The sequence below is a fragment of the Phacochoerus africanus genome, chromosome 4 (assembly GCF_016906955.1).
Source record: "Phacochoerus africanus isolate WHEZ1 chromosome 4, ROS_Pafr_v1, whole genome shotgun sequence".
Lineage (NCBI taxonomy): Eukaryota > Metazoa > Chordata > Mammalia > Artiodactyla > Suidae > Phacochoerus > Phacochoerus africanus.
In genome coordinates this window covers 13,996,986-14,020,324 of record NC_062547.1, presented here as the reverse complement: position 1 = coordinate 14,020,324, position 23,339 = coordinate 13,996,986, and the positions used below count along the sequence as shown (strand labels likewise).

At 39.1% G+C, this 23,339-nt stretch overlaps 2 protein-coding genes across 2 annotated transcripts; both read right to left on the bottom strand.

Moving 5' to 3' along the window:
* Positions 1-8,701: 8,701 nt before the first annotated feature.
* On the bottom strand, positions 8,702-9,646 carry LOC125123987 (olfactory receptor 1009). Its single transcript, XM_047774164.1, has one exon. The coding sequence runs from the start codon at positions 9,644-9,646 to the stop codon at positions 8,702-8,704; it is 945 nt and encodes a 314-aa protein (XP_047630120.1).
* An 8,586-nt stretch (positions 9,647-18,232) lies between these two features.
* LOC125124437 (olfactory receptor 1002-like) lies at positions 18,233-19,174 on the bottom strand. Its single transcript, XM_047774547.1, has one exon. The coding sequence runs from the start codon at positions 19,172-19,174 to the stop codon at positions 18,233-18,235; it is 942 nt and encodes a 313-aa protein (XP_047630503.1).
* Positions 19,175-23,339: the final 4,165 nt, after the last annotated feature.

Sequence of the window (23,339 nt, the reverse complement as noted above, 5' to 3'; positions counted from 1 at the left end):
ATCCATGCTGCCCTCCTGTGAATCTTTCATGAAACCACCATGTTTGTCTTCAAATCAGTCCCCAGAATAGCTTAAACAGGACCTCCTCTATCAAAAGGCTTCCTCTGACACCTGCAATCCAAGCAATTTCTCCCTCTAAATTTAAAAACATGTAGTGACCACACCTATGGAATTTATTGGTGCTACCAATATTTAAATTCTGAAATAATTATATTAAAATTCAGGTATGAAAAAACCGTAAAACACAAAAATAAATTATTTGCCAAATATTCCAATCTATGGTCAATGTGTATTTAAAAATGAAAATAGCAGTAAAATTTTTAAACTACATTATTTTAATTTTTTTAAGCAGCAAAGGACACACAAGGATAAGTATTTACAACTAATGTTAGAAAACCATTTTGTAAATTATTATGGTGATGTAGGGAATTGCATGGTGAATTTATGGTGATATAAGAATGTTTGATGAAGGACAAAAAAAATCTCTGAACCACGTTTCTAGAACAAGTATACCATAATTCTGTTACATATCACAAGAAAATTATTTTCCCGCTTTACGTTTTAGTTTCACAATATGACAACAAGAATTTTAGAGTAGTTTAGGGACTTTTTTTTTTTTTGTCTTTTTGTTGTTGCTATTTCTTGGGCCACTCCCGGGGCATATGGAGGTTCCCAGGCTAGGGGGGTTGAATCGGAGCTGTAGCCACCGGCCTATACCAGAGCCGGCAACGCCGGATCGTTAACCCACTGAGCAAGGGCAGGGACCGAACCCGCAACCTCATGGTTCCTAGTCGGATTCGTTAACCACTGCGCCACAACGGGAACTCCTAGTTTAGGGATTTTTAAATTGCTATGAGCTTTAAAGAATCTCTGAGATAGGAGTCTTTTTCCGTACCAAGGCCCAAACATATGAAATTCGTATACAATTTCACAGCCCTTCAAAGTTAGTTCTTACACTTTTGAAAGCTTTTTTCCATGCCTACTATCTTAACAATGCTTCCAATAATTAAAGGAAATGTTAGACAATTTTATTGTGATAGATAAACTGATGCTGCCATCTGGTGGCAGAGTTTAACCACACCTTAAAAAAGACCTAGAACACAGTGTTATTTCACTAGGAATGGCGCCTACACAACCTGTATTAACTATATTAACTGAGACCTTGTTAACAGGAAATGAGTAACTAGTAAAAGATGAAGGATGTTTCATAAATAGTGCATCTTGTGGTATTGAAAGTCTAACAAACTTTGACCCTCTTGTTTTAAAATGCCCAATATTTAAAACTAGGCTTTCAAGAATTTAGGAAATAAGGTCATTTTGAGAGAATCTTCATTAACCTCAAATTCAATTAGGGCTAATATCAGCCTTAACATTTAATGATGTTTTATCACATTCCTTTCAAAATAACTTCAGATAGATTTAACATATTTATATATGTTAAACTACTTTATATATGTTAAACTACTTTAGTGTCATATATTGCCCTAGATTCTGAAGATAAAGAAGTAGTATTTCCCCAGGTCATTCAATAAAGAAGAACCCTTCTTTTTCTAGGCTACTAAAATTTTACGAAATTTAAGCAGGTTCATATAGTGTCCTATGCCTTCCTAATATCTATAAAGACGATCATATGGAAATTTTATGAACCTAAATAAATAATAATAAGAGTAGCAGAAATATCAGTTACAATCCTCTGAGCCCTTATCTGTAGTATCTTACTTAATTTTATATTAATATATGTATAATGTAACATATAATGTTACCCCATTTCTTAATGAATATAAGAAATTTTTGTTTAAATTACTTGTGATATTGGATACTGCTTTTTATTTTGAATTTTGCAATATGTAATCTCATCTGCATAACCTGAGTATAACTGCGACATGCTCACTTAAATTCTCTCTCTCTCACACACACACATATATATACTCACAAACTCTAAGCATATTAAAAATACTTTTTTCCAAGAGTGTTTCTCACATTGGTAGGGGATAAGAAAGTATGAAAATGCTCTTTCTCTCTCCAAAGCATCTTCTTTATAAACCTTTCTTTCTCTTTCCTCAAAGTTCCATTTAAAATGTTTTTTTCTGCCCAGCTAGATCTCCCCTTTCTCTTCTTTGGCAACGGAAGAAACACTCTTTGTCCATCCCGCACCAGTGGCACTGAGTGAGGCCCTGCCTCTCCCAGGCCTCATAGGTAAGTAAGCACCTGGTCCAGCGGAGAAGGGACCTCAGCACTCCGGACATGGCCCCCAGATCGGTAAGCAAGAATTAGGCCAAACTCACAGCGCTTGTGTCAAATGAAGAGCGGGAAAGTGAATAGAAACCTTTCTCCACTATCTTCTCTGAACTGTATTATCTTTTAATGCACTGAACCTAAAAATCAAGCCAAGAGTCAACCAGAATGTGGTGTGGATATTTTGTCTGCACCCTCTCTCTCCAAAAGAGGCATCTGTGCCAATTTGAATTAGGATTGCCTATTCCTATGGTAGAAAACTCAGAATAATGGTGGCCTTTTAAAAGTATTTAAGGAATTTATTTTCTCTGTCATAAAACATATGTGGAGGTCTCAGTATAGGGCTGATACAGCTGATACACAGTCTTAGGAACGCAAATGTTTCCTCATGGCCCAAGGTGACTGCTCAAGATCCAGACATTAAGGTTGCATTCCAGGTCATATGAAAGAGGTGAAAGGAATGGCATTCTCTGAAAATCTAAGGAGACATCCTAGAAGTTCCTTCCACCTACAAACCAGAACTTAGTCACAAGTCAACACCCACCTATAAAGGAGAATGAGAAAGGCAGTTTTTCATCTTGGATTCAGTGTGTCCAGCTGAAACCGGGGCTTCCATTAAAAACAGGCAGAATGGGAGTTCCCGTCGTGGCACAGTGGTTAACTAGGAACCATGAGGTTGCGGGTTCGGTCCCTGCCCTTGCTCAGTGGGTTAACGATCCGGCGTTGCCCTGAGCTGTGGTGTAGGTTGCAGACGCGGCTCGGATCCCACGTTGCTGTGGCTCTGGCGTGGGACGGTGGCTGCAGCTCCGATTCGACCCCTAGCCTGGGAACCTCCATATGCCTCGGGAGCGGCCCAAGAAATAGCAACAACAACAACAACAACAACAACAACAACAAAAAAGACAAAAAAAAAAAAAACAGGCAGAAAGAAAGGTGGGATGCCTCTTTAGCAGTTCCTGACATGGAATGAAATGGAATTCATTTGGCTGTTTCTCATCCCTTCTTTTTCCAAGGTGATCTGATCATGCTGATGGCATTAGTACAACAGCTAAAAACAAAAGTTTTGCTGTCTGAGCATCTGAATTAGAAACTGAAACCACTACATACTAGCAGCATGATCCTGCCTCCTTTGCAAGAGAGCTTCCATCCTATTATGCTCTTCTTTTTGTGTAGTAGTACTGGCCACAGTTAGGTTTGCTTTTATTTGCAAGCCTCTCTTCCCCCAATGGCATGTAAGCTGCATGGCGGAAGAGTCTTTGCCTGTATTGTTCACAGATATATTCTCAGAACCCAGGACACCACCTACCAAGGATCATGTATCATCGCATGTGTCTCTGTTAATTTCATACAATATTTTGGCAATTAAATCTCCCATCAAGAAGAATATTTAATAAAAAATAGTTTAAATATTTAGGATGTATGATTTAAACAGGCAAGATAATATTTCATATGAAATCCTTAAAAATATTATATGTAATACACAGAAAAATACTGGAAGAATATAGACAAACGACTTACAGATGTTCTGCACAAAATCATAAGAACATATGTTTTTTAAGATCCCACTGTCATATAAAATAGACCATGTATATTTACATATTTCTGAATTCTACATATACTGTACAAATTTACATATACAGGAAAATAACTGAAATTAATATATGAAAATAGCCACAGTTTTCATATGTGACCAGTGTAATAAGATGAAATTTGCGTATGTGTTCTACCTTCCAGATATCCTAAAATGACTTTAAGCACCACCCCCAGATGTGTTTTTATTATTTTTCTTAGGCAACAAAATCTTTTTTAATTTAGGCAAATATGTTGCTTATCCTTGATAGTTTTTAATTGGATTTATACATTAAATTGTATAATAACCTAAGTTGAAATATCATCTCAGTTTTAAAAAAAAACTGCCTCATAATTTTAAAATTGTGGGGAGGTCCTTCTGTGGCATAGCAGGTTAAGGATCCAGCATTGTCTCTGCAGCAGCTCAAGTTGCTATTGAGGTGCAGGTTCAATCTCCAGGTTAGCTCAGTGGGTTAAGGATCTGCTGTGGTGTAGGCGGCAGTTGCAGCTCAGATTTGATCCCTGGCCCTGGAACTTCCATATGCTGTGGGTATGCAAAAAAAAAGAGTGGTAAAAACCATGATCAAGGAAAATAATTTCTGGAATCTCTGGGAGGACTCATAGCCTCTCATCACATGCATGCAATTGCATCTCTTGTCTAGGCTACAGACAAGTCTGTCTCCATCAACACCAACCCCATTACAGCTGGCTTTGAAATGGCCCAAGTGAGATTCAAGGAGACTGCGGTTACTACCCATCACCCTGAGTTCAGATGATAGCCAAGATAGTTAGATTCCATCTAACCAAGTCTAATCTTCCCTTCCTTGGATAAGCTACCCATGAAACATCCAGAGCCTTGGGAAAGCAGAGTGTCTAAACAGATAACCCCAATGTGTCTCAGGGAATTTCCAAACACCTGAAAAAGACCTCATAGCACCTAATCCACTCTGAAGGTTGGGTTCTGCCTCAAGATATAGTTTAGATGCACAGAGGCTTATAATAAATGCACCCCCTTTTATTTACCTGTTACTCTGCCTTAAATTGCTAATAAAACTTTCTTTGATCGAGACATAAAATGCAGTATAGCTTGTCTTAGTGAAGTCTCCAGACATTATGAGATGAACAAAACCTAAGCCTCTGTGCCCACATTATTTCTCCATCACTTCAGCTCCCCAGGGCTGCCAGAGTCAATTTTCTCAGAGGAGGATGCTGGTCTGTGACTTGGAGCAATCGCTGTTGAGACTCATCTTGGCCACTGTAAGACCATGATCGAACTTCCTGGCCTTACCTTGCTGTAGCTCTCCTCCCAGATGGCCTCAGAGGTGCTTCATCTTATACATCTGAGGGTAACACGGGGCTCCCAAAGCTCCCTGTGGGCCCTAGGCTCAACCAGAACTACCTAGATCCCAATAACTCAGGTGTAGGTGGTTTTTGATCTTTTTTTTTTAACTGTTACATATTTTTCCTAGTCCAAAATCCAAGTTAAAAGAGATCAGATTTGCGAGTGTATCTTTTTTTTTTTTTTTTTTTTGCCTTTTAGGGCTGCACCTGAAGCATATGGAAGTTCCCAGGCTAGGGGTCCAGTCTGAGCTGTAGCCTCCAGCCTACACCACAGCTCACAGCAATGCCGGATCCTTAACCTGCTGAGCAAGGCCAGGGATCGAACCTGTGTCCTCATGGATGCTAGTTGGGTTTGTTAACCTCTGAGCCACGATGGGAACTCCGTGAGTGTATCTTAACAGCATCAAACTTAGGTATTAAAACTCAACTGCCAAAAAATGAACTGGGGGTGGGGCAGGGAGAAACAGGGGATGATCTAAAACCTTTGGTGGGTGCAGAGATCCAATAACGAGGTTTTGAGGAACTGCATGTGGTTCAAAGTCAGGATGCAGACTAAGCTCCTGCAAGTAGAATTTGACTCACTGAGCATGAAGTTTGAATTTATATTCTCTTCCTGGGAAAGAAGGCAACAGGGATACTGTCCAAACGACAGACATATAAATCCTGATCAGGCAGCCATTCCTCTGCCCATTCATCCAGAAGCACTGCCAAGTGGCCTAGAATCATAGGAACATTCCCAGTTCACTTGCTTTGCATAGAAGCTCTTTTTTTTTTTTTTCCATTTCCTATAATGAATATGAATTTAGGTCTTAGCAAAAAAATCTTCTTTTTTATAGATATCCCTTTGGGGATGAAACTAAGTCTCAAATGCTTTTCTCCTTTAGAGAGAGCTGTCTTAGACATAAAAGCAATTGTCACTCAGCACAGAGATCATTTAGAATAAGAGTAGGAGTGGAAGCCTGCGTCCTCTAGAAGCTGCATAGATTCTCACGATGGCAGTAAAGAAGCAAAGAGAGAATATCCAGGAGGTCAGACCACACAACTGTGCTCTCACTGCAGACACAGTCAAAGAGGAACCCCTGGATGTCACGAAAGAAGGGGTTCATTATACTGTGTGACCATTCTATATGTAAAAATTCCATAATAAAAAACTTTAAGTGGAAATATGTTGGATGAAGTGTCAGAATATTTGACGGTGAAGAGTAGGGAGATGTCTCAGAAATGACCTGGAGAATAACTGGAAAGCGACAGCTGTCATAAAGTATGATAGTTCACAGATGCAAGAGTAGAAACGCTATCCACCACACTGACACTGCATCTGTATCACAAGGCAAATAAATAGAGCTCTGGTTTCTAGGAGATATGTCTATGCCATAGATGATAAGAGGAACCATTCACCAGCCTCAAGAATCCAAAGAAGCTAACAACGAAGTCCCACTCTATAGCACAGGAACCTATATACAATCTCCTGGAATAAACCACAATGGAAAGAAATATTTAAAAGAATGTATATATGTGTATAACTAAGTCACTTTGCTGTTCAGCAGAAATTAAGACAACATTGTAGATGAACTTTAATTTGAAAAAGGAAAGAAAAAAAAAAGAATCCAAAGAACCTCTGTTCTAAAGCAAGACCAAAATACTGATTATTTTTGGTTTCAGCAAGAGAAAGAGAAGTCACTCTTAGCAGCAAATATGGACATATCTGAATTTGTTCATCCCATCCTCCAGCTAATTCATTGTTTCCACAAGAAATAAATAACACAGCTTAAACAGAGGACATGTCTGAGCTAACACCAGGATCCTTTTAGTAGCACTACTCCTGTCTTGCTGGTTAGGTAGCACCTGTCTCATTCCCTCTCTTTGGGAGAAGGGCTTCACCGAAGCCATGACTACCCCTAGCCTACACACTGCCTTCCCGTCTTGGTATCCAGCTCCTTCCACTGCCTGCTCACTTCCTCTGCATTCAAGCCGCTCCATGATCAGTCCTTGTAATGGGCTATGCTTAGACTAACTGCAATATTCAAAGCAGGTTCAACAATCCCGCGGGTGCACAGGAATGGCTGTGACACGGTCATCTCAACACTGCCTGAGAAAGCATTTTCATATCTAGCAACCACATCTTATCCAGCAACCCCATCAAGATGCTTGTGTGCACAGAGGATTGAGCTAAATCTTCACCCTAGCTTTTCCTTCTATCACTACTCATGACACTAAGCATGTCTCACTGTTTTTTTCCCACTCAGATGTTGATCTTTCTACAATCTTAAGATAAATTTTACATTTTTAGATGACTCACAGCTCATGGGGCTAAAATGCCTGCAGAATATCGTTTGTACCAAAAAGATGCTTTTCAAAAACCACTTATCTTCCATGAAAATGATCATAATTGTTCTTGAGTTCTTCAAAATATCTTCAGAGTGGGTGGTGGGGGAAGAAAGGTGTTAAGATAGTTCTTAACCTCATTCTATTGTATGCAGTTTTTTTTTTTTAATTTGGAAACAAAGACAACAACAACAAAAAAGGCTAACATGAAAACACGATGGAAATTGTCTCCATTTTAGTTATCGCTAACTTTCAGCACCTATTTTCTCTTAAGTTTTAGAATTGTTCTCATTTTTCCACTCACATTTTTGCATTTTTTCTAATTTCTGCAGTAAGCTATCCCTACTTATTTTCATTTAAAAGAACTAGGAAAAACTAGACATCAATAATGACATAAGAGTGGGAGTTCCTGCTGTGGGCCAGTGGGTTAAGACTCTGACTGCAGCAGCTTGGGTCACTGCAGGGGTATGGGTTCCATCCCTGGCCCAGCGCAGTGAGTTAAAAGGCTAACCCCCGCCCCGGAACCTCCATATGCTGCAGGTGCAGCCATTTTAAAAATAAATAAATAAATAAAATGAAGTGGTAGTTGGAACAGCTAAAGAGTCAAATATATAAAGAGGCATCTGGAATTTATTACCAGTACTTGTCACTTGGTGGAAGGATAAGAATACAGGATTTTTGTTTTTATTAATATTGTTCTTCATTTACTTGCCTATATTTTCTCTCTTTTTGCAACAATAATGACATTGCATTTTTAGAAGAAAAGAATAAAGAAAAGAGGCATAAAATATATTAAGAAGAACACGTTTAGTTTTTTAAAAGTCATCGGTAAGATAAGTAACTGCTCTGTTTGATATTTTCAGTTCTGTCGCGATATGGGACCTGTACGCTGTTCCAAAGCATCTCCCCTGATCTGGACATTTACGTTTGCCCAGCTAGTGTGAGAGTACTAGTAGCTAGGTGGCTTCAACATTTGATTTTATAATTTCTCAGGAATGAAGATGTTTGAGGAAGCAGAATTGCTCGGGCTCGGTGGGTGACTGTGGGTTTTTATCACTTATAGGAACACGATGAAATGGAGCTTTTAAAAAGATACCATAATAAAAAGCAGATAAAAGAATGGAAGGATGCTGTCCTCCAAATTCTGCAAATTCTTTAGCATCTTTGCATGATGCCCAGGTAGTCTAGCCATGTCTGGAAGTTTTTCTTCTTATCGATTTTAGGTGGGAATTTAACTTCCAAGGCAAAACTTCCTCCTAGCAATCGTCCTGCACATGGCAGCTTTCACTTCTTTATTTCTCAAGCTGTAGATGAGAGGATTCAACATGGGGATCACCGCTGTGTAGAACACGGACACCGCTTTATTGAGGTCCAGAGAAAAAATTGCACCTGGTCTCACATAGATAAAGAAGAGGGTCCCATATAAGATGGAAACGGCTGTGAGATGGGAAGAGCAGGTGGAAAAGGCTTTGTGCCTCCCATCAGCAGAGCGGATTCTCAGGATGGCGATGAAGATGTAAAAATAAGAGATTATAATGGTCAGGCTACTGATGACTAGGACAGCCCCAGCCACAATGAAAACTAGCAACTTATTGATCCAGATGTCAGCACATATGAGCGAAAGAAGTGGGGACATGTCACAGAAGAAATGATTGATAATGTTGGAGTCACAAAACGGAAGTCGGAAAGCAGCTGTTGTGTGGGTCATGGTGTTCAGAAACCCCACAGTATAGGGTCCAACCACCAGTTGGATGCAGAGTCTCTGTGACATGGCAACTGAATACAACAGTGGATTACAGATGGCCACGTAGCGGTCATAAGCCATGGACGCCAGGAGAAGGCACTCAATGGCCACGAAGAACCCAAAGAACCACTGCTGCAAGGCACATCCCAGGAAAGAGATGGCTTTCCTTTCAGCAAAGAAGTCTCTGAGCATCTTGGGACCCACGACGGAGGAAAAGCAGATATCCACAAAGGACAAGTGACTGAGAAAAAAGTACATAGGTGTGTGGAGGCGGGAATCGAGCTGGATGAGGATAATCATGCCCAAGTTTGCTGTCATGGTAACAAGGTAAAAAAGTAGGAAGAGCAAGAAAAGGAAGACTTGCATCCGAGGGTGGTACTTTAAGCCTGTGAAAATAAACTCTGTGATCCTTGTATAGTTTTCCCCAGCCATTGGCTGGTTTTAGACTGTAGAGTGAGAAAAACAGAAAATTGATAGTGCATACAACTTTGCATTTCTTAAAAGCATAACATAACATGAAAGAAAAGAAAGTACAGGTTTTCAATTTAGGAACATTGGCTTAAAAAAAAAAAGCCTAAATAAGATGCTAACAAATCAGATATTTCACAGTTCTAAAGAGCAACATGGCTTAAGTGTTCTAAAGAGAAAATCAGTGTTTAAGAATTCAGGAAAACAGGAGTTCCTGTCGTGGCTCAGTGGTTAACGAATCTGACTAGGAACCATGAGGTTGTGTGTTGGATCCCTGGCCTCGCTCAGTGGGTTAAGGATCTGGCGTTGCCATGAGCTGTGGTGTAGGTTGCAGACACGGCTCGGATCCTGCGTTGCTGTGGCTCTGGGGTAGGCCGGCAGCTACACCTCCGATTGGACCCCTAGCCTGGGAACCTCCATATGCTGTGGGAGTGGCCCTAGATAAGGCAAAAAAGACCAAAAAAAAAAAAAAGAAATCAGGAAAACATATAACATTATTTAACACATTTAAGATTAAAAGGAAAGCATTATTATTATTTCAACAGAATTTTTTAAAGAATTTGATTAATTGTGGCTCTAAAAAAAAAAAAAAAATCCAAACTAGAAACAAAAAGGAACCATGTAATATAGTAAAAAAGAAATATTCCTGAAGCTCCCAGCAAATATGTGTACAGCATAAAATACTAGAAATATTCACATTATAACCAGAAATATGTAAAGATGCTCATAATTTACACTATTTAACAGTATATTGAAATCACTGCCAAAATTCTAAAACATTAAAAAAAAGAGAGGAGTTCCCATCGTGGCGCAATGGTTAATGAATCCGACTAGGAACCATGAGGTTGCGGGTTCGGTCCCTGCCCTTGCTCAGTGGGTTAAGGATCTGGCGTTGCCGTGAGCTGTGGTGTAGGTTGCAGACACGGCTCGGATCCCGCGTTGCTATGGCTCTGGTGTAGGCCGGTGGCTACAGCTCTGATTAGACCCCTAGCCAGGGACCCTCCATATGCCACGGGAGCGGCCCAAGAAATAGCTAAAAAGACAAAAAAAAAATTAAATAAAAATTAAAAAAAGAGAGATGTAAAAAATGTAGAAAAAAGAAAGAGAAGAAATACTGTCATTGTTTGCAGGCACACAAGAAACGAAATCTTACCAGATTTTTTTTTTTTAGAAAAGACACTGAAAGAGTTCACCAAAGTAACAGATTAGAAGATCAATGTTAAAAAATTCAGTAACAATCACTTATGAATTAATAATGAAAAACCTCATATTCACCAACTCTAACGGATCCAATAGCCATAAAATAAGCTTACCAAGGAAATATCAAGATTTATATGAAGAAAAATATAAATTAGTGAATCTTACTAAAGCAAAGGAAGAAACGCCTAAATCAGTGAAAAAAATACTTTTTCATGCATTTCTCATGTATAATTGACTCAGACTCAATTATAAAGATTCATCGCCCCCTGAGAAAGCAAAACTTAGCTCAGACTCGAGTGGTAAGAACCTGCATGGCCACTCTTCACGTGGGAATAGCAGAGGAAGTGAAGAGGAAACAGAATTGCTCCCACAGAAAACCCTTTAGTTTCTAAAATTGTAGGTTCGCTAAAATATTTGTTTGTTATTAAACCAGCAAGATGAAACATACTGCTCTGACCCAGAAGACCTAAGTCTCTTGGCCACAATGCAGGCGTCTCAACTTCCAGCACGGGGTCAGAGCTCCCTCCGCAGCTGGGATTTGCAGATACAATATTCCATGGCTCTCATCACTTCCTAGATTCCAAGGAAACAGGACCCTGTGTCTCGGCTGTGAACCTTATGTGATACTGACCCCTTCACATACAGCCTGCTTTGCTTTGACCTTGTCAAAATATTTCTTGATTTAAGTTTCACTTTGCTGTATAGCAGAAATTGACACAACACTGTAAGTCAACCAGAATTTAATTTAAATAAATAAATTTCACCTAAATTCTACCCTTCTCAAAATCCTACATTAACTCTCTTTTACCTTTTCTCAATGAGCCCAATGGTGCCTAGGGTGTGTGATCTGCTCATTGCAAATGGATCCATAAAACTGGTTTGGTCCAACCACAGGCTTGCTTCTGGTTGTCTCTGGCTGAGTGAGCAAGGACACTCACTATATTAGTTGGTTAATTTAATGCAATTTTAGCTAAAATCTAAATATAATTATTAATGAAACAATCTGATTTAAAAATTTAAAAAGAAAAAATATTCAAAGCCCATTCTACTGCAGGGGTGGGGCCTCTCAATGGTAATTTTTCACTGTCTTGAATGTTTCTTAAAAATCATGTACCTGATGATTTAGAAATCCCATTATTTAATATTTACCCTGAGGAAACACAGAATGGAAAAACAATGATGTCTACTTCATCATTGTTTTAAATGAGGAAAAACTCGAGTCCATGTAAATATTGTCCAAAAGAGTAAGCACAAAATAAACCTCGGTAAAGTCACTCTATGGAATACTGTATAGAAATGCAGAAAATGGGTAAGTCTATATATACAAACATGATTATTTTTCCAATATATATGAAGGAGAAGCAAGTTACAGAATAATCTGTACAGCATGATTTTAGGAACACTTTCACTTTAATATTTTCTTTATAGTTTATTTAATTATAATTATTTAAATACGTGTTTAAATAAAATAAAAGAATCTCTAAAGATTTACACCAAATGAGCAATCGTCATTTCTGAGAACAGAGGAAAAATGAACTGGATAATCTGGAAAATAAACTGGGAAAAATGAACTCGTGGATAATCAAAGAGAACTAGATTTAGGTGCAATTTTAGGATTTTGCTATAAGGAAAAAGTACAGATGCATTAACCTTAAGTTTAAAAAATAATCTAAAACAACTGTCACAATCTATAACAAGTCCATAAGGTATTTTAACAATTTTTTTTAAAAGGGAACAAGGGAAAGAAAATAGCTACAGTCAACCTGGGGTAGGAACAAGAGGCAAGGACTGAAGCCTAGGAGGGAGAAAGTGAGAAAAAATTGCAAGTTATGCACTTGGAGTTCTAGATTTCTAAAACCGCAACAAGCTCAGAGCACTCCAGTCCCAACCTCGCCTTTGTAAATAAGAAAACTGAGGACCCCAGATGTCTGACCCAAGACCAGTTGACAGTGGTGAATGTGCAATCCTTTCCCAGCATGCAGTGCTAGAGCCTGTGATCAGCTTCCTCATACAACTGAGGCTGCAATGAGTATGGGACAAAGAACAGCACTGAAAGAATATGCAAGTCTTACCAGATGCTGCTGTGCAAGTATCAGCCCATTTGATTTCCACCCAAATCTGCGGGTGAAACATGTGGTTATCCCCATTTTACAGAGCAGGCAATGGGGGCCGTACATCTGGAAGGTGGAGCCTGAAGTCCCAGAGCTAATATCTCCTGAGCATCATCTTAGATGAAGACACTGCCCTGTCTGAATACAGAATCTCTATCCTTTCAACAATGTCACTGTCCCAAAGAGGGGAACTTAGGTCTCCCAGGATCCCAACCCAATTCTGCTCATTCTTTGTGGGACACAGAATTGGTCAATGCCCAAATGCAAAGTTAACATTGAAAGGCCTGCGGATTACAAAGGAAGCAATGAGGCCCCAGAAAAATCCTAAATACAGTGCAAGTTCACTCAAGTAAAGGGCTCTCGGTATCTGCAAACTGTGCTCTCATTTCTAGGTCTTTCATTAACCTTCCCATCGCATGCTTTGAGCATGATGCTTGTTAACTCAATGCCACATTCCACACAGATGGCACCACACCTGGGGTGGGTGGCCCAGCACAGTCTTTGGGACCTAAAGAGGGATTCCACTTGCCTATATAACCTCTCTGTGCATCTTACAGGATTTCACATTACTTCTTACTAAATTTGGTGCAACATCCTAACTAGATGATACAGAAGATGTAGTAGTAGTAGATATGGTAATGGATATAATAAACACTTTTTTTTGTCTTTTATGGGCCACACCTGTGTCATGTGGAAGTTCCCAGGCTAGGGGGTGAATTGGAGCTGTAGCTTCTGGCCTACAGCCACAGCAATGCCAGATCTGAGCCCTGCCTGCAACCCACACCATAGTTCATGGCAACGCCAGATCCCTAACCCACAGAGCAAGGCTAGGGATTGAACCTGCGTCCTCATACGCACTAGTCAGGTTCATTACCACTGAGCCACAATGGGAACTCCCTAATAAATACATTTAAAATGTCTGTCATTTATTTAGCCATAAGTCCACATAACTCATTTTGAAATTCTTGACAATAAACAAAGGAGTAGAAATGGATAAAAGATCTAAACTTACATTTCAATAAGTTCCTTTCTTCTTCAGAGAATTAAAATCAAAATGGAATACAAATTGTACTCTTTTTCAACATACATTTCATCTTCCCACCCCGACCTGTGCCTCTGCACAGAGAGGAGGTCAGACTTTCTAGCTGTCACTTGATTTTATTCTTAGTTTTCTTCCCAACAACGAGTAAGATTCCTGCTCTGAAACACATAATCATCTTCACGTGGACTGAAGTTTCCAGAAGTAGTTACATTATTTTTTTTTTTTGGTTGTTGTTTTGGGAGGATTTATGTCCCTAAAGGGTGCCATACCTTGGGAATTTTATTAAGAGGGAAGTAAATTAAAATGTTCTTGCTGTTCTTAAATGCTTTAAGAAATCCTCTGGGATCAATGTCTTTGTTTTCCCTGTTTGACTGGATAAACTTTTTCTTATCCTTCTTAAACTACTCAAAGAGTAAACTTTAGCCCAATGATGTAATAATGGCTCAGTTTTCTCCACGAGAAGGACATTTCTGGAACTGCTCAGCTAAAGTACATTATAGTAGAGAATCTGTCACCTTGTGATGGTTTATCTTTTTTCCAATACTGACCCAAAAATATCACTGAGAATCAGAACATGTAAATAATCTCTATCATGTTCATACAGGGTTTTTTTTTTTTCATGAAAAACTGAAAGAGGTTTCACTGACCAAGGAAGTTTCATTGACAAAGGCAAGCCTGATGCTACATTTTAAAGCTTTTACTGATGAATAACACAGGGAAACATGTATAAATCTTAAATGTACTGCTCGGTGCTTAATACAAAGCAAACACACACAGGAAACCATCACTCAAGTTAAGAAATAGATCTTCTCCATCATCTATGACGGTCCCTACTACTTGTCTTAAGATAACTGTTTCTTCTGAGCATCAGTGTGACTAAATGGTCCAACAAAGATCCCTAATCTTCGTCTTAATCCCCGGAATCTGAGAATTTGATGAACTAACCTTTGTATGATTATGCTCTATTATATGGCCCAGTTAACCTTAAAAGAGGGAGATTATGCTGGATGACTGAGTGGGTCCAGAACTTTCTCCAGCTGAGAGCAGAGGAGTCAGAGAGGCATTGTTTTTCTGTTTGTTCATTTCTATTTGTTTTGGAGGTTTTTTGGCTTGTTTTGTTTTTTGTTGCCACACCTGCAGCATATGGAAGTTCCCAGGCTAGGGGTCGGATCTGAGATGCAGCTATGCCACAGCCACAGCAATGCTAGATCCGAGCCACATCTGCAACCTATGCTTCAGCTTGTGGCAATGCCGGATCCCTAACTCAGTGAGTGAGGTCAGGGATCTGACCTGAATCCTCACAAAGACAATGTCAGGTTCTTAACCCACTGAGCCATAAAGGGAACTCCTAGACATGTGACTGCTGATCTGAAATGGAGAGGCCACATAAGAAGGAATGCAGGCAGCCTTGAGCTGAGAGAGGCACCTGGATGACAGGTGCAAGGAACAGGCACCATGGCCCTATAATCACAAAGAACAAGAATTTTGTCAAATACACAAATGAGGAGCTCCCGTCGTGGCTCAGTGGTTAACGAATCTGACTAGGAACCATTAAGTTGTGGGTTTGATCCCTGGCCTTGCTCAGTGGGTTAAAGATCCAGCATTGCTGTGAGCTGTGGTGTAGGTCACAGACGTGGCTCGGATCCCACGTTGCTGTGGCTCTGGTGTAGGCTGGCGGCTACAGCTCTAATTAGACCCCTAGCCTTGGAACCTCCATATGCCATGGATACAGCCCTAGAAAAGACAAAAAGACAAAAAAAAAAAGTTTAAAATGTACAGTTGAGATAGGGAAGGAACAGAATTATTTTAGTCAAAGAAGTCTAGAGGCCCTCTTTGATGATATGATATGATGATTGAGCAGAAACTCAGATGCAATAAGGAGTGAAAGGCAACACTGCTCCAGAAGGAGGAAACAGAAAAAGTAAAGGCCAGATAAGACCCCAGTATGACTGAAGAAATCTCAGAGAGAAGGCCTCTAGATGGTACACACATCGTTGTAAGGCATGAGCCTTGGCAGTGATTTACCAAAAGAAAGAAAGAAAGAAAGAAAGAAAGAAAGAAAGAAAGAAAGAAAGAAAAGAAAGAAGAAAGAAAGAAGGAAGAAAGAAAGAAAGAAAGAAAGAAAGAAAGAAAGAAGGAAAGAAAGAAGAGAGAGAAAGAAAGATCAGATTAAATTGGAATGCACTGTTTAAGGCTACCAAGATAATCTGCCCAGATTTTTATTTTATTTTCATGGTACAAGGAGGCTTGAAGTGACTAAGAATTAATAGACCATAATTAACCCAGCATGATGTGCCTAGGGAGATCTTCATTTCTGCAGCAAAGAGTCATCTGGTAAAAAGACAAGTACTTTCATCTCTTCTCCAAAGTAATTATTTTTATTAGCACTCATTAGCTCATAGTGAGTCCCTTCTACCAACAATGCATTGCATAATGTCCTCCTATTCTCAACTTTCCTTTCCCAAAACATCTACATCCTGAAAAGAAAGGAGAAAATGATCCTGTGGATTAGCTTGCCAACGCTGCCCTCTGTCCTAGAACACCCAAAGGTCCTGTTACTATTTCACAGGGTCCTTTCTCCTTTCATGACCCAAATAGTAGCATCTGAGTCCATGGAAAGCTGTATCATAAACAGAATTTCTTCATTTTTCCCGATCCCTTTCTTAAAGAAGCTATTATTTACTACCCTTGCTAAGATACATAGCTCTATGCTCATCTTGATTCCTCAATTATTTCTGTCACAGAAATCGCCCCAGATGGGTAGTCATTTTGAATCTTTTTGCTTGATTACCTGTCCTTCTACTCCACTAGCCTGTAACTTCCATGAGAACTTCTCCTTCAATGCGAACAACACACAATAAAGTGTCAGCCACATACGAGACAGATGTAAAAATTTGTTAAATTGCTTACTGATTGTAGCATCCTTTTACTCCCATTTCTACTTAACTGAATAGCAGCTTGACCCAAGTGTTATCCCACACAGACACCAAAACTGGCAGAAAGCATGGTAAAAAAATAAGCAAAACAAAAACTTTAGGGCATTGCAGACTTCCCATCCTTCAAAGCTAATGAACTATAATTAAATGTGTTTTAAGGAAAGTCCTCAGAGATGACAGAGTGTAGATCTCAATGAATCTTATAATGGTATATAATCATGGCTTATTCCCTCGTGTCTTGGATTTGTTATGATGTGCCAGAGAATAAAAGTGTGAGGCCACATCTTCATGGCTGTTTGGCTCATTATCTGTAAAGACAGATCTAATATCCTGCCTATGACACAGAAATCAATAAATAACAATACTAGCAGCATTTTATTAAAGAACAGGACTGTGTTCTGTACTTCAAATGCACACATCATGTAATTATAGCGACAAAACTCTAACAAGTTATTGCTATGACTAAAAACGCAGAGGATGTACAAGGCCTTAATAAAATATCTATGCCAAGCAAGAAGGTAGTATTAGAGGGCTGTGGTCACATAATTCCTGAAAAATTCACTTTTTTTCACCAAAAAAAAAATTTTTCATTTTTACCGGTACATAATTGACATATAATATTGTATTTGTCCAAGGTATACAACATCATGATTCATATGCACAATGGTTACACAATACATTTATCAATCACATAAAGAGTTATGAATCTTATTTCTTATGATGACCCCTATTAAGATATACTCTCTCAGCAACTTACAAATAAATACACAATGCAGTATTATTAACTATGGTCACCATGCTATCCATTAGATCTGCAGAACTAATACACTTTTTAACAGTTTATGTTTAAAAAAGTCAAGGCCAAGATCACAAACAATGAGCACTCTTGACACACCACAGGCAAAACAGAAGTATTGTTAAGCCACTGTTTGTGATTACAGCATTTATTTTCAGGATTTAACAAAGAACCTCTCATATCCTAGTCATAAAATGTTTTGTGTGTGTGAATAAAAATATTTTTAAAGTCATGGCATTCAATAATCTACTCATCTGAGCTTAAAGTTCTAAAATGCATCCCTACTGAATCAGAAATGAGAAAAAAAAAAGTGAGAAAATTGTAACCTAAAGGGACTGTTTGACTTGTCAATGACACAGAGTGAATTCTCAACATAAAATTAAGATTCCCTATACCCAGGCCATGCAGTTGCATCTTGCATACATATTAGCTCCCAATCTGTAGTAAAATGGCATTCCAATTTATTTACCCATAAGAAAACTTCTTCCTTTGACATGCCCTTCTGAACGAATTCTTGACTTCCTTGTTTCTCAGGCTATAGATGAGGGGGTTCAACATGGGAATCACAGCTGCGTAGAACACAGAAACCACTTTGTTGATGTCCAAGGAGAAACTAGAACTTGGCCGTACACAGATAAAGAAGAGGGTCCCATAAAAGATGGAGACAGCTGTCAAGTGTGAAGAGCAGGTGGAGAAGGCTTTCTGCCTCCCATCCGCAGAACGAATCCGTGAGATGGCCATGACAATGTAGGTGTAAGAGACCAAGATGGTCACACCAGTGAGGACTCCTCCAGCTCCAGCCATGATGAAAAGTAAAAATGTATTGCCCTGTGTGTCTGCACATGCCAAGGAGAAAACTGGAAGAAGGTCACAGGAGAAATGATTGATGATGTTTGAACCACAGTAAGGCAGGCGAAAGGCAAAAACTGTATGAGTCACAGCACTTATAAGACCCGTGGCATAAGGCCCTAGCACCAGCTGCACACAAACTCGCTGGGACATAATGAGTGCATACAACAGGGGCTTACAGATGGCCATATACCGATCATATGCCATGGAAGCCAAAAGGAAACACTCAGTCACTACACACTGACAAAAAACCCATAACTGAGCAGCACAACCAAAGAAAGAGATGACTTTTTTCTCCACAAAGATGTCAGTCAATATCTTGGGACCAATGGCAGCAGAGGAACAGACATCCACAAAGGACAAGGGGCTGAGAAAAAAGTACATGGGGGTGTGGAGTCGAGAATCCATCCAGATGAGAGTGACCATCCCCAAGTTTCCCAGGAGAGTGACAAGATAAACCAGGGGAAATATCACAAAAAGAACCACCTGGTGCTGGAAGTGATTTGTCAAGCCCACGAAAACAAACTCCATCACCAAAGTTTGATTTCCATAATCCATTTCTCCAATCAAAGCTGTAATGAAAAAGAGGAAGATTTTTCCTTAGAATCAATTCATAACTGGACTTCTTGATTTTAAAAATGAATATAGCTTCTACATTTTTATCTTTCATGGGGTACACTGTCAAATAACATCCTGATTTTGACTTCTTGTCTGTCATCCTATCTGCTAACTCTCTGTGCAATCCCACTGAATCTCACTGGGTTTTCAGTTGTTCTCGATCAAAACAGGATTTTTGAAGAGAAGCATAGATTTTTAGATGTAGAAATGGCCTCTGGAGATTATCTAAGGCAAGTCCTCTAACTATGCCAGATTATGTTTCTAAAAAATCCCTGCCTTTGAACCAAGGATGTTTTAAAACACATTTCATAGGTAAAGTATTTTATGTGAATTTTATGAATTCAGGCTGACAGTTCTCATTCTAGAGAAAGGGTGTTAGGAATATAACTTTCTTTCCACTTCCTTTAGATTCTAGAAAAATAGTTAAAATCTAAAATATAACTTCTGAAGTCTAAGAAGGAGTGCAAACCTAGACAGAAGAAGCTGGGTTTTGAACAAGGTCAAAGTCCTCCATAGTGTCTACTCTGTGACACCTTCTCCAAAACACCGACATTCCCCATATCACGTAGGTGATTAAAATAATCAAAATCCAGTGACTATTTAGTCCATAAGGAGAGATCAGTTCTTAAATAGTGAACAGGTGTTGTCATCCATTGAGTGTTATCTGAAACTGGGAAAGAAAAATAATATCTTGAGGATGAAAAGGACACTTCTGGGCAATGATCTCGAGAAATAAAAAGCTATTTTCACAGAAAACCTGTACAGTTTTTATTCATAGGAACTTCATTCATAATGGCCAAACACTTGGAACAATCAAAGTGTCCTACAATAAGTTAATGGTTAAGCAAACTGTGGTATATCCATACCGCGGAATACTATTCAGTAATTAAGAGGCACAACATATGATACACGCAGCAACTTGGCTGTGTTTCAAGGGCATTAAGGTTGAAAAAAAATCTCAAAAGGTCTCACACTCTATGATTCCATTTATATAATGTATTCAAATGGCAAAATTTTAGAGATGAACAGGTTACCTGGGATTAGGAATGTTGGGAAAGTAGGGTAATGATGTGATTATAAAGAAGGAAGCACATGGGAGGTCTTTGTGGAGATGGAATAATTTTGTGTCCTGAGTGTGGTGGTGGTTAAGCAAATCTACACATGCTAAAATGATACAGAAGTATACACACATTATACCAATGTCTGTTCTCTGTTTTTCATAGTGTCCTGCAGTGGTAAACTGGGGGGAACCTGAGAGAAAGGTATGTAAGGCCCCTCTGTCCTATATTTGAAGTTGGCTGTGAATCTTTATTTATTTCAAAATTGAAAGGTTTCAGAAAAAAAAAAGAATAGGATGTTAGAGAAAGTGAAAGTGAGTATAGTACGAAAACTGAAAACTGAAGAAGGGAGGTATATATTTTGGACTTTGAAATAACCATGACAATCTCAGCAGCACGATCACACAAAAGTATTATGCATTTGGAGTTCCTGTTGTGGCTCAGTGTTAATGAGCCCAACTAGTATCCAAGAGGATGCAGGTTTGATCCCTGGTCTTGCTCAGTGGGTTAAGGATCTAGTGTTGCCGTGAGCTGTGGTGTAGGTCACAGATGTAGCTCAGACCCTGCGCTGCTACGGCTGTGTGGTAGGCTGGCAGCTGCAGCTCCTATTCGATACCTAGCCTGGGAATTTTACATATGCCACGGGTGCATCCCTAAAAAGAAAAAATATATATATTAATGGGGTGTGTGGTGGGAGATGTACTGACAGACATCACATGTCATCCTCCCTGGTAAGACAGAATGAAAAGGGTTTAGCTTAGCTGGAAATGAATGAAATAAAAGCCATTGACCTCCTGTGGTCTCAGAGGCAATGGAACTCAGAAAAGAGGGATGGAACTTAAGATTAGTCAGAATTGTCATGCATTAGTAGTAAAATATTTCAAAAATTTAATATTTTCTAAATTCAGAAACATTTCAGGTCATTTATATTTGTTAACACACAAGCAAGATGAAAACAAAACAGTTTAAGTGCCAAAATAAATTGGGGTAATAAAAAAAATTGTATGAGGATAAAACTAGAATATGCTCATCTATGATCTCAACCAACTCACACTCTTACGTGAAAGCAAAAGTTTCTGACTGTTGAAGTACATATTACTTTATTTTCCCCAGCCTTACCCAAAACAAAGTTTCCAATACAGAAAACTCACAGTCTTAGGTATGCATGTGACCCTGGGCATGAGTAGCAGGAATTCAAGCCAGCTGATTCAGAGGCTTGTTTTCTACATATAATATTCAGTATACATAACATGAAGATACTAAGACCCAGAAAAGGAGTTCTCTTTGTGGCTGAGCGAATTAAGAACTCAACATGGTCTCTGTGAGGATGTGGATGCAATCCCTTGCCTTGCTCAGTGGATTAAGGGTCCAGCGATGCCGTAAGCTGCGTCACAGATCACAGATATGGCTTGGATCCAGGGTTGCCGTGGCTGTGGCATAAGTCATGGCTGGCCCAGGAACTTCCATAAGTTTCAGGTATTGCCATAAAAAGAGAAAAAAAAAAAGACCCAAAGAAACCAAAGTCTCTTCATTATAACATTTTATGAGCCCCTATGTCTTATAGCATACTTAGTATCTCCATGCCAAATGCAAAATTCAAACAAAATGTACATTCAAGTTAGGTCATTAAAACCAAAAGACAAAGACTAAACATTCTATGTATACCGAGTTACTCCTCACAATAAGCTTAGAGGGGATGTTTTGTTAGACTTCTAAACTCATTTTCTCTATCTGGCCTCCAGAAGGTAATTTAGGAAATCACTTAACTCACCTGTCCTAAGAAACATGCTCTGGACTTTTTGACTGTTTATGTCAAGGTAAATTACAAAATTAACATTTCCTGATAGGGAAATAAATTACCCTACAATGGAGATATGTCATTCTTCTCAGCTCCTACAATATAGTGATACCACCTTCAAATGTGGGCCTTCCCAGATTAACAAAGGGTTTATTGACTTAATTCTACACAACACACACCAGAGGTTTTTCTAAAGAGCTGTTGTATAATAATTCCCAGGGAAACAGAAGCTCAGGAGATCGGGCCTATAGAGAAGAAATTAAAGTTATTTTGGAGACTAACTGCACAAAATAAAATTATATCTCCCTTTGGGACCATCATCCCTCTTGGAAATTCCAGTGTTGAACTTTCAACCGCTGCATGATAAGCACCAGCCATTGGCACAGCGCAGATTTGAGAACCAAAAATAAAGCCCTGCTTCAGAGAGATTACAATCAGAGTGTGGATGCACAGCAGCACTAGGGACCTCGTGATTGGCCCATGAATTACCAGGAGGGTGGGATCATTATAACAGAGGTTTTGGAAAGAGTCTCTTGGACATAATGAAGCTCAAAGGGAGGTTAAGATTCAGGTAAAGAAATGTAAGATGAACTAGGCTTATCTATGCAGCAGTAGAGAGCTATAACTTTAAACAGCACAGCATCTTTGAGAGACAAAAATAGTCCATACTGGATATATGAAATTTTCAAATATAAGGTTGGAAAAACAGGTTTGAGTTCAAATTTTAAAATATTTTAACATGAGGCAAAAAATTTCTGTAAGCAATGAGGTGTCTTTCAACACATGTCAGAAAACAGATGACATCTATTCACCTAAAAGTTGCCTCAGGACATTAATCTTGTTACTGGAGATGCTTACTACATGCTGGGCATTCTTCAAAGTGTTTTGAGAGCATTTATTCTTTCAGAACCTCATAAGAGCCCAATGAAGTAGACTGATACAAAGATGTAGATTTTCCTACCTTTCACCACCTCACTCAAACACGTTCTGTTTTTGGAAAAAGCAAAGCAAGCTTCTACCTTGGATGAGACTGGGTGTGTTCAGGGTGGCATGGCTGTAGAAGAAGATGTGGTATATGTATAAATGGAATACTACTCGGCCATAAAAAAAGAATGAATTAATGCCATTTGCAGCAACATGGATGCAGCTAGAGATTCTCGTACTAAGTGAAGTCAGAAAGAGAAAGACAAATACCATATGATGTCACTTATATGTAGAATCTAAAATACAGCACAAATGAACCCCTATC